Below are 12,462 nucleotides of genomic sequence, written 5' to 3' on the forward strand. Positions count from 1 at the left end.
TGGGTCCCAAATAGCACCCTTTTCCCTATTCCCATAGGGCTCTGTTCAAAAGTAGTATATTATGTAGGGAATAGGGCACCATATAAGCTGCACAGGATAACAGTTGTCTGCCCCCCCCCAGCAGCTGTTTGTACCCTCCTACTATGAGGTACCCTCCTCCCCTGTCTGTTGACATCACCTGATGTCAAGGTGAGTTCAGAACACATCTGGAGGGATTAGATTAGATAATACAGAATTACCCATTTTGAATCAGACATTTTTGCTTAGAAAAACTTTACTTAACAGCTATAGAGGTCTATAATGCATTGGGACACAGTTATAATGCATTATAAGACTTGTCATAAGCACATTTGACCGTGCTTTATAATAATTTCATAATATGCTACAATACAGTACAATTTATTTAACGTGGGGGGGAAATACACCAAACCCTATTCCTGTAGCCATTCTACATCACCTTGTATATATGCCAGGTGAGGCCCTCGGGACTAAGCTAAACATAACACAGGTTCTTTACAACATGGACTGGAGTCAGACAACAATAGCAGGATGCAGCAGTTATTTATTTACATTTTTCAGCGTCATAAATCTCCATATATCTCTAGCTCCAAGGAGATGTGTACAACTCTCCTACAAGACAGACTCCAACTGGTAGAAATAGCAGATTTCTCACAGACAAATATCACTAGGTTGATACGTTTAGTTCACATACTCAAATAGACTAAATATCACTAGGTTGATACGTTTCATTCACATACTCAAACAGACTAAATATCATTAGGTTGATACGTTTAGTTCACATACTCAAACAGACTAAATATCACTAGGTTGATACGTTTAGTTCACAAACTCAAACAGACTAAATATCACTAGGTTGATACGTTTAGTTCACATACTCAAACAGACTAAATATCACTAGGTTGATACGTTTAGTTCACATACTCAAACAGACTAAATATCATTAGGTTGATACGTTTAGTTCACATACTCAAACAGACTAAATATCACTAGGTTGATACGTTTAGTTCACATACTCAAACAGACTAAATATCACTAGGTTGATACGTTTCATTCACATACTCAAACAGACTAAATATCACTAGGTTGATACGTTTAGTTCACATACTCAAACAGACTAAATATCACTAGGTTGATACGTTTAGTTCACATACTCAAACAGACTAAATATCATTAGGTTGATACGTTTAGTTCACATACTCAAACAGACTAAATATCACTAGGTTGATACGTTTCATTCACATACTCAAACAGACTAAATATCACTAGGTTGATACGTTTCATTCACATACTCAAACAGACTAAATATCACTAGGTTGATACGTTTAGTTCACATACTCAAACAGACTAAATATCACTAGGTTGATACGTTTAGTTCACATACTCAAACAGACTAAATATCACTAGGTTGATACGTTTAGTTCACATACTCAAACAGACTAAATATCACTAGGTTGATACGTTTAGTTCACATACTCAAACAGACTAAATATCACTAGGTTGATACGTTTCATTTACATACTCAAACAGACTAAATATCACTAGGTTGATACGTTTAGTTCACATACTCAAACAGACTAAATATCACTACGTTGATACGTTTAGTTCACATACTCAAACAGACTAAATATCACTAGGTTGATACGTTTAGTTCACATACTCAAACAGACTAAATATCACTAGGTTGATACGTTTAGTTCACATACTCAAACAGACTAAATATCACTAGGTTGATACGTTTAGTTCACATACTCAAACAGACTAAATATCACTAGGTTGATACGTTTAGTTCACATACTCAAACAGACTAAATATCACTAGGTTGATACGTTTAGTTCACATACTCAAACAGACTAAATATCGCTAGGTTGATACGTTTAGTTCACATACTCAAACAGACCATAATAATGTGTTGCAACACTCACGGAGGGCTTGCCCAGGGAGAAGGTGAGCTGGTCTAGGTAGAATATGGGCGCCTAAAAACACTACATTTACAATCATTCCTATTTCTCATACTTTGTTAAAAAACAGCATCACTGCTCCTGTTCTCCCAGGGCACGACGACCAGCACATAGTAACGGGATCCCCTTAATGACACAAACAGGAAGGCTTCACAAACACATGGGCTCCCGAGTGGCGCAGTGGTCCCTCAGTGCTAGAGGTGTCACTGCAGTACCCGGTTCAAATCCAGGCTGCCTCACATCCGGCTGTGATTGGGAGTCCCATAGGGCGGTGCACAATTGGCCAAGCGTTGTGTGGGTTTGGCTGGACAGGCTGTTATTGTAAGTAAGAATTTGTTCTTAACTGACTTGCCTAGTTAAATTATACAAAAGGCCACACCCCCAGCCATTTCCTGCAGTCAAATTACCTCGTGGCCTCATGAGTGAGATGTTTTTCATAATTAATCAACATTATTTTTAAAAACCTGCAGAAAATGTGATGTTTCTATGTCAACGGTTTTGTTAAATTTCTGTCTTCTGTGATGTATATAAAGTGTACTATTGAGATGAAAACTCAAAATGTAAAAATTTTGAACTCCATATCTGACATGGTCCAGGTGTCTTATTTTTTAAGCCCATAACCACGTGTGTGAGGTGTGTACTTTTGTTTAAAAGTAGATTTATTTAAGACTACCGGAGGGGGGAGAAACAGAGAGGGGGGAGAAATAGAGAGGGGAGAGATATAGAGAGGGGGGAGAAATAGAGAGGGGAGAGAGAAATAGAGAGGGGGGAGATATAGAGAGGGGGGAGAAATAGAGAGGGGAGAGAGAAATAGAGAGGGTCTTACCATAGTGTATTTTTGTTTGGTTCAGGTGTATCAGGATCAAATAAAAAGTCCAGGAATCTTTAACAATCAATAGTTTTGTTCACTTAAATTCTGTGGTAAAAGTGGGTTTGCATGAAACTCTCCAAAATGAAATTTAAAAAAAAATGTTTCATGATATTTTAATCTGTTAAAGTGGAATACAGAGGTGGCCGCTCTAACTGGGCTGTTCAGCTGCTGCATGGACCTTCACTGGTAAAATCCTCAAAGTAAAGGTTTTACACCCATTGCTCAGATACGGAAAGACTTTCTCTGTGAAGGTGTGTGTGAACGTGTGGAGATGTTCCTTGTAATGCGGATCAGAGAAGGTCAGCATTCCTCCGTCCCAGTCCAATGTCACTCTGATCCTCGAGGGCTCCTGTCTCAGCTTTAATGAGAGGGTGATGGGAGATTCGGGGCCAGAGCGTACGGTGTAAACTCCTCCATGTTGTTCTAATCTCCAGCCTCCCTTCTCTATCACGCCCTTCCTGGACACAGACTCCTCTACCACCCCCAGGGCCCAGTCACTGCTGTAGCCGTATCTCTGGAGATATTCATTCCTGACTTCTACGTCCCAGGTGTGTGTCCCCGAATCGAAGCCCTCAGAGCCCAGGATTCCTTCATAGAGGTTGAACCTCTCTGGGGTGTCAGGAACCGGCGTCTCCATCTCTTCTCTCTCCCTGGAGTTTCTGGCTCTGAATGTGACCATATCGGGGTACACCAGCACGTCTGGATGGGCCGTGTTGGGGTCCAGAGTCACCGGATCTGAACACAGAGAAACAGACAGTGTGTTATTGTACTGTCTAATAATGACAGTGTGTTATTGTAATGTATAATAATGACAGTGTGTTATTGTAATGTATAATAATGACAGTGTGTTATTGTACTGTCTAATAATGACAATGTATATGTTTTTGCACATAAATACGGTAACTCTACCACATGAATACAGTAACTACCACATACACAGTACCTCTACCACATAAATACAGTAACTCCACCACATACACAGTACCTCTACCACATAAATACAGTAACACTACCACATACACAGTAACTCTACCACATAAATACAGTAACTCCACCACATACACAGTACCTCTACCACATAAATACAGTAACACTACCACATACACAGTAACTCTACCACATAAATACAGTACCTCTACCACATAAATACAGTAACTCTACCATATACACAGTAACTCTACCACATACACAGTAACTCTACCACATAAATACAGTAACTCTACCACATACACAGTAACTCTACCACCTACACAGTACCTCTACCACATAAATACAGTAACTCTACCACATACATACAGTAACTCTACCACATACACAGTAACTCTACTACCTACACAGTAACTCTGCTATATAAATACAGTAACTCTACTACATGCACAGTACCTCTACCACATAAATACAGTACCTCTACCACATAAATACAGTAACTATACCACATACACAGTAAATCTACTACCTACATACAGTACCTCTACCACATGCATACAATAATTCTACTACATAAAAAAAATAACTCTACCACATAAATAGTAGCTCTACCACATACATACAGTAACTCTACCACATAAATACAGTACCTCTACCACATGCATACAGTAATTCTACTACATACATACAGTACCTCTACCACATAAATACAGTAACTCTACCACATAGACAGTAAATCCACTACAGACATACAGTACCTCTACCACATGCATACAGTAATTAAGAGCTGCATTACATTTTAATTGCTTATTTTACCACGTAAGTTGACTCATTTACAGCAACAACCTGGGGAATAGTTACAGGGGAGAGGAGGGAGGGATGAATGAGCCAATAGGAAGCTGGGGATGATTAGGTGACCGTGATGGTATGATTGGGTATTTAGCCAGGACACCAGGGTTAACACCCCTACTCTTACAATAAGTGCCAAATGATATTTAGTGACCACAGAGAGTCAGGACACCCAATTAACGTCCCATCCATTAGACGGCACCCTACACAGGGCAATGACCCCAAACAATGTCCTGGGGCCATGGGATATATATATATTTATTTTTTTATACCAGAGGAAAGAGTGCCTCCTACTTCCAGCAGCATCTGGTCTCCCATTCAGGGATCGGCCAGGCCCAACTCTGCTTAGCTTCAGAGGCAAGCCATTCAGGGTGGTGATATCAATCTGTAGGCCTATCTATCTATCTATCTATCTATCTATCTATCTATCTATCTATCTATCTATCTATCTATCTATCTATCTATCTATCTATCTATCTATCTATCTATCTATCTATCTATCTATCTATCTATCTATCTATCTATCTATCTATCTATCTATCTATCTATCTATCTATCTATCTATCTATCTATCTATCTATCTATCTATCTATCTATCTATCTATCTATCTATCTATCTATCTATCTATCTATCTATCTATCTATCTATCTATCTATCTATCTATCTCTGAAGCGTTACAGATTGACCAACAGAAATGCAAAGGTAACAGTGACTTTAAATTAGGTCATCTCTGTGATGTCAGCTTGTGATTAGGTCATCTCTGTGATGTCACTTTGTGATTATGTCATCTCTGTGATGTCAGTTTGTGATTATGTAATCTCTGTGACGTCAGTTTGTGGTTATGTGATCTCTGTGATGTCAGTTTTGTGATTATGTAATCTCTGTGATGTCAGTTTGTGGTTATGTCATCTCTGTGATTCTTCTTTACAGATAACAAACTAGATTGATCCAGGACCACTAAAACTTGACTTTTTCCTTCCTTACTAACTTTGACGTTGCTAATGCTGGAGGGGCAGTGCATCCACCAACAAAGTGCTCGGAGCAGCTTCAATTTGCAGTTCAAGAACAAGCAAATGTATAACACCTGGCTTGTCATGCAAAATTCAAAGCTGGGCTGTACAACATGCAGAAAGGTAAAGAGCTTGGGTCTAGAAACGACTGGAGGGATTAAACTAGCTAGTAAAAGTGTGGATGGAATGTACTGTAACATCCTCTGCCTCAGACGTTAAAAAAACCAAAGAGCCATCATAAAAAGGGTTTTTCTACACGCCGAACCAAGGTGCATTTGGTGGCAGCAAGCCTTGTAGACGAGGCTAGAGAGGACACCCAGGTTATAGCTAACACTCAAAATGAAAAGAAATCAGCCTCAGAAGGAGACTAAACATCACTGCCACCGGTCCGTTCATGGCTTTGAGCCAGAAGTTGACCGTCAGGAGTTAAATGGACTTGACATGGGGAGAGTCATTACGGGATGTTTGAAAACTAAGGTAGATAGAAAATGTTTTCCTTGACAAACTTGTTCTGTACTGTGAAGTTAATGTGAATATGTGCTTCATATTATGACATAGGCAGGGGGCCTATATATTGTCATGTGTGTTCTGCTGTAGCCTACATTGATTTATTTTATTTTAAGTTATGTTTCGATATTGTGATATTTGTTCTACTGCTACATTGATGGCGGTAGGTAGCCTAGTGGTTAGAGCGTTGGGCCAGTAACTGAAAGGTTGCTGGATCAAATTCCTGAGCTGACAAGGTAAAAATCTGTTGTTCTACCACTGAACAAGGCAGTTAACCCACTGTTCCCCAGTAGGCTGTCATTGTAAATAAGAACTGACTTGCCTAGTTAAAATAAAAAATGTCATGAAATGTGTCTTGTTAGCCCTACAGCTGAGTATGTGGGCATATGCATATGGTGGGTGTTCTGAAGTGACATCTGAAATTGTTGCTGTACACTGATGTCTGGAAATGCTTTGATTTAATCACCACCTTGGAGAGTGCTGTCCATTTCACCACCATAGACAGTGATAGTAGTTGTGTTTGACACTTTTTTTCTCAATGTGTTCTGGTACCTCAGATCTCCCCCTCTCACGCTCACTATGTGTTCCTGGACCTCCCGATTTACAAATTAACCACTGAATGTAGACTTATGGACATGGTTACGAATGGTTGAGTGCTCCATGTCATTCAACAGAACAATACTCACAGTATTTCATATCTTCCTGCATCTTCTCCCAGACTCTGAACTGCAGGTTTCCCAGGTGTTTGGCCACCACTATCAGCGCTCCTGAGACCAGCTGTGTATCAGGCACCGTGTCCTGGTCCCTGGAAGACATTTCAGGAGTCAATGCTGCTGTGAGGTTGGGAGTACAGAACCACAGAGAAGAAGTAAGAAGATAAGAGGAGAGAAGAAGAGGAGAGAAGAAGAGAAGATAAGAGAAGAGAGGAGACGAGAGAAGAAGAGAAGGCAAGAGGAGAGAAGACGAGAGAAGAAGAGAGGAGACGAGAGGAGAAGACAAGAGGAGAGAAGAAGAGAGGAGACGAGAGAAGAGAGACGAGAGAAGAAGAGAAAACATGAAGAGAGGAGACGAAACAAGAGGAGACAAGAGGAGAGAAGAAGAGAGGAGACGAGAGAAGAGAGGAGACGAGAGAAGAAGAGAGGAGACGAGAGAAGAAGAGAGGAGACAGGAGGCAGCTCATTTACCTGGCCTTGTGTAGAATGGCCTTGTATCTTTGCAGAAAGGTAACATGGTCACCCTCTAGATTCTCCTCTACAGCTTGGATCTTGTCTGAAAGAGTTGAAATTATGGTGCTTATCTCTTTAGTCTTCTCCTTTACCATCCTAGTCTTCTCCTTCTCTTCCTCCATCAGAGCGTTTATCCTGGCCTCCTCTTCCTTTACGAGAAGCTGATGAAGATGTTGAAACTCTTTCTTGATTTCCCTGTGTGTCTCTGCGGCCTGTGTCTGGAAACCCACCCACCAAATATCTATGAGTATTAAGTATTAACCTCCAAATGAACAGAAAGACTGTTTAAAGAGTAACACTGCATCCCGATGTCATCCTGTATAATTACCATGATATATTTTTCTGTTTGACCACAGGTTAGTTTGGATTCAGTGTAAAGTCTCAGCTTCTCCTTCAGGGGCTCCAGTTCAGCCTTTACTCTCTCCTGGAATCAGACAAACACATGAATGGCTCTTCCTACACAGTAAAACATAACTGTCTAACTCACTAAATTAATTGAGTAATGTCAACTCAAACAATTGCAAAGTTATACTATATTAATGTTATAAGCAATATAGATTTTAATAAGTCAAAGCAACTCAATCTCATGTATTTTTAAGGTAGACTCAGTAATATGACATCATTGTACATAAAGAGGCGACTTCCTGGTTACAGACATTAAGACACGCCCATATTTGGAAGAGCCATTAGGGGCATACTTTGGCTGATTTGAATGATGTTGTTGTTGGTTTCTGTAGCCAGGAAGTAACTCACCCCTCTGTGTATAATGATGGCATATTACCGATTCTACCTTCAAATATCTCAGATAGGCTCTGGGCTGATTCTATCCGTATCGCCGAAGTATCACGTAAGATCTGCGTTAAAATGTGAAAATAATTTCAAATTGCTCCGTCATATTATATGCTGCGTTTACCGTGACTGTGGGAACATTGGCTTTAATTGTCAATCTCACTATAGAGTGGATCATCAGAGCTACGGATTGAATAGAGCCCTGTATGTTTTGTCATACCTGCTGGTTTTGGATAACTTCATCTATGGGACAGAACTTGTGTCCTGTGTGTCGTCTTGAGTCGCGACACACCAAACAGACAGGCTGTTCATCCTCCAGACAGAAGAGCTTGAGTTTCTCTTTATGTTGACCACAGAGCCTCTCAGACCCAGGCTCGGTATCTCTGGAGCTTCTCTCCTGTAGGATTGATTGATTTGACAATTTAAAAAAACATACCTACACAGCCCTATGGGCTCTGGTCAAATGTAGTGCACTAAATAGGGAATAAGGTCCCATTTGGGGCACATTAATTGTCATAGGTAGAGCTTCCACCTGTAGGAATCCCTCACACAGCCTCTTCAGAGTGAGGCTGACCGCTGGGAAAGGCATGGAGGATCTCTTCCTGCAGACTGGACACTCCTGATAGTCTTTATGCTTCCAGTATTCCTCCATGCAGGTCTTACAGGCACTGTGGCTGCAAGGGACAACCACAGGATCCCTGAAGATATCAAAACACACAGGACAGAGGAAATCCTCTTCTTGGAAGAAGGAACCGGAGGTCATTTTGTCAGTTTCTCTGTAATGGCCTCTGGAACAAGAGAGACACAAGTTCAAAGGTCAAAAAGTGAGGTACACTTTTACAGTTGTTGAGTTACACTTTTTTTTATTTACAGTGTCTCCATTCTGTGAACAACACGTTTTGAATCATTATTTGTGGCTGTATCCCAGACCCACATTAAACATATAGAGATTCTCCATTGAGGATGTGTTTTAGTTTAGGACTAACATGTTTACATCAGCCATTGATCATGTACAGTTTTTTAAAATATGTTTTATTTATTTCACCTTTATTTAACCAGGTAGGCCAGTTGAGAACAAGTTCTCATTTACAACTGCGACCTGGCCAAGATAAAGCAAAGCAGTTCGACACAAACAACAACACAGAGTTACACATGGAATAAACAAGCGTACAGTCGATAACACAATAGATAAAAGATACACAGTAAGATACATGTTTTACTAGCTTCAACACAGATCTAGGGAGAAGAACAACAACCAAACAAATGACAAAAGCACTTACCATCAAACAGAAGCAATAAGAAGAATCCTCCTCACTGGAAAGTCCAGCAGCAGGACCCACAAGTCTATTGGTTTCAGTGTCTGGAGTGGCTTAAATACTACAATGTAAAAGTCTCAAGTTCTGCTATGTCATTTATCATAGATGTCTGTATAGGTGGGGGGTCTTGGTTGACTGAGGATAGAGTGGGGTTGGGGAGGTGTTTCCCCAGCCAGTGATTGGGGGTTACATTGGGGGTTACATGGCCAATGAGACCTCAGGAGTTACCAGGGGTGGGAGAAGGTGAGAATGGCCCTGTGAAGGAGATAGGGTAGGAAGGGGGTGTATGAATGAACCTAATCAAGACATATTAGCAAACTGATTATCTGACCATTACCTGTTCCCTATAGGACTCTGGTCAGAGGGACCCTATTCCCTATAGGACTCTGGTCAGAGGGACCATATTCCCTATAGGGTTCTGGTCAGAGGGACCCTATTCCCTATAGGGTTATGGTCAGAGGGACCCTATTCCCTATAGGACTCTGGTCAGAGGGACCCTATTCCCTATAGGACTCTGGTCAGAGGGAGCCTATTCCCTATAGGACTCTGGTCAGAGGGACCCTATTCCCTATAGGACTCTGGTCAGAGGGACCCTATTCCCTATAGGACTCTGGTCAGAGGAACCCTATTCCCTATAGGACTCTGGTCAGAGGGACCCTATTCCCTATAGGACTCTGGTCAGAGGGACCCTATTCCCTATAGGACTCTGGTCAGAGGGAGCCTATTCCCTATAGGACTCTGGTCAGAGGGACCCTATTCCCTATAGGACTCTGGTCAGAGGGACCCTATTCCCTATAGGACTCTGGTCAGAGGGACCCTATTCCCTATAGGACTCTGGTCAGAGGGACCCTATTCCCTATAGGACTCTGGTCAGAGGGAGCGTACTTCATAGTCAGGGTTGGGTAGGTTATTTTTCCCAGTTAAAGGAGAACTCCACCCAAAAACGGTATTTTGGTATTTGTTTCATTCGTCCATTGTTCATCCAAATCAAATCACATTTTTATTTGTCACATGAGCCGGTGTAGACCTTACCATGAAATGCTTAGTTACAAGCCCTTAACCAACAAAACTGTTCAAGAAATAGAGTTTAGAAAATATTTACTAAATAAACAAAAAAAATTATAAAAAGTAACACAATAAAATAACAATAACGAGGCTACATACAGGGGGTACACGTTAGTCGAGGTCATTTGTGCATGTAGGTAGGGGTAAAGTGACTATGAATAGATAATAGATACTGTAGTAGCAGCAGTGTAAAAACAAAGGGGTGGGGGGGTCAATGTAAATAGTCTGGGGGGCCATTTGATTAATTGTTCAGTCTGATGGCTTGGGGGAAGAAGCTGTTAAGGAGCCTTTTGTTAGTCCCAAAATGTTTTGCATATCAGCAATCAAGTTTACAAGACTTTTTCAACTTTCAAAATACAGAACATTTAGCATCATAGCATTTCACTGTAAGGTCTACACCTGTTGTATTCAGCATTTCACTGTAAGGTCTACACCTGTTGTATTCAGCATTTCACTGTGAGGTCTACACCTGTTGTATTCAGCATTTCACTGTGAGGTCTACACCTGTTGTATTCAGCATTTCACTGTAAGTTCTACACCTGTTGTATTCAGCATTTCACTGTAAGTTCTACAGCTGTTGTATTCAGCATTTCACTGTGAGGTCTACACCTGTTGTATTCAGCATTTCACTGTAAGGTCTACACCTGCACCTATTTGGTGCATGTGACAAATAAACATTTGATTTGATATGATACAAAATGCAGCATCATATTATGGATGGTGATAATGGTGACATGTGACAATGGTGACCATGGTGATAATGGTGACCATGGTGATACCTTTAGAAGTTGGGAACACAATGTAACGTAGCAGGCTTAATAATTCACAATAGAATCCTGCTATTAAATAAACTGCATATTACATTTGAATCTTAGCCTACCTCTTTTACTACTGCCTAGTGGCAGACCTAGTAAATACAAGTAAATACAGAGGTATTTTTGCCATGTAGGCAGAACAATAAGGCAGAGACAGCAACAAGGACAGACAGAAACTAATTCAAGCCAGGGCAACAGAGTGTTTTCAACATTTTATTTGTAAAACTTATCAAACTATGGTATGTTGATAGTACAGACTGGGAAATGATGCACATTCACATTTGATAATAAAACAATAGTTTGGTCAAATTTACACAAAGTTAAAACGTCTAGTAATATTTAGTTTGGTAAATAGATCATTTTCACCTTTCAAACCAAAGACACCAGTTAAGACTGCTCCCTGGATAACAACCATTTATCAAATACTTCACAATCTGTACGTGCCACAAGGTATGTCATCTCAGATTAGAGGGTACTGATGTCTAGTAAGGTCCTCTAGTTGATCTGTTAGCAGTGGAGCTGGGACCAGGCACTAAACCCTCCCCCCTGAAGGGATACTTCTCTCTCTGTTCTCCTCTCTTTCTCTCCTCTCCTCTCTCTCCATCTCTCTCAGTTCCTTGTTGCATGGAATAGGCCCCAGCGTTGGTCCCCAGTATTGCAGCGTTTTAGTTTGTCGCTCCAGCCATTGACTATTGCCAGGTAGTCTTCCTCTGAGAACTCCTAGGAATGATCCAAGATACAGGATAACATGGGTTTAACAGTCTAACAAAGTATCAACATTAATCAAAATCAAATCAAATTGTATTTGTCACTTGCGCCGAATACAAACAGGTGTAGACCTTACAGTGAAATGCAGAATACAACCTTATAGTGAAAAGCTGACTTACAAGCCCTTAACCAACAATGCAGTTTTTAGAAAAATTAGTTTGAAGAAAGTATTTACTGGGGCCTCCTGTGTGGGGCAGCGGTCTAAGGCACTGCATCGCAGTGCTAGAGGCGTCACTACAGACCCTGGTTAGATCCCAGGCTGTGGCACAGCCGGACGCGACCGAGAGACCCATGAGGCGGTACACAATTGGCCCAGCGTCGTCTGGGTTAGGGGAGGGT

At 40.9% G+C, this 12,462-nt stretch overlaps 2 protein-coding genes across 3 annotated transcripts in view; both read right to left on the reverse strand.

The window, feature by feature from the left end:
* Positions 1-544: 544 nt before the first annotated feature.
* LOC106612298 (E3 ubiquitin-protein ligase TRIM39) lies at positions 545-9,907 on the reverse strand. Its single transcript, XM_014213340.2, has 6 exons — positions 8,692-9,907; positions 8,380-8,556; positions 7,699-7,794; positions 7,329-7,588; positions 6,831-6,949; positions 545-3,585 (listed from the first exon to the last, which is right to left on the reverse strand). The coding sequence occupies exons 1-6, from the start codon at positions 8,920-8,922 to the stop codon at positions 2,999-3,001; spliced, it is 1,470 nt and encodes a 489-aa protein (XP_014068815.1). The 5' UTR covers positions 8,923-9,907; the 3' UTR covers positions 545-2,998.
* A 1,648-nt stretch (positions 9,908-11,555) lies between these two features.
* LOC123744681 (phosphoethanolamine N-methyltransferase 3) overlaps positions 11,556-12,462 on the reverse strand; it is a 46,076-nt gene continuing 45,169 nt past the window's right edge. For both annotated transcript variants that reach the window (XR_006771087.1, XM_045724238.1), the window contains exon 9: positions 11,556-12,075. Coding sequence is in view for 1 of the 2 variants with exons in the window: in XM_045724238.1 (XP_045580194.1) it covers positions 11,965-12,075 (111 nt within the window). In the remaining variant the exon portion in view is untranslated. The remainder of the gene's footprint in view (positions 12,076-12,462) is intronic.

The sequence above is a fragment of the Salmo salar genome, chromosome ssa09 (assembly GCF_905237065.1).
Source record: "Salmo salar chromosome ssa09, Ssal_v3.1, whole genome shotgun sequence".
NCBI classification, from domain to species: Eukaryota; Metazoa; Chordata; class Actinopteri; order Salmoniformes; family Salmonidae; genus Salmo; species Salmo salar.

Coding starts and splice junctions, on each gene's coding strand:
- LOC106612298 (XM_014213340.2), bottom strand. CDS start 8,922: ATGACCTCCGGTTCCTTCTTCCAAGAAGAGGATTTCCTCTGTCCTGTG. Junction 7,589..7,698: donor AAACAGAAAAATATATCATG/GTAATTATACAG, acceptor GTGGGTTTCCAG/ACACAGGCCGCAGAGACACA. Junction 6,950..7,328: donor GCCATTCTACACAAGGCCAG/GTAAATGAGCTG, acceptor AATGTCTTCCAG/GGACCAGGACACGGTGCCTG.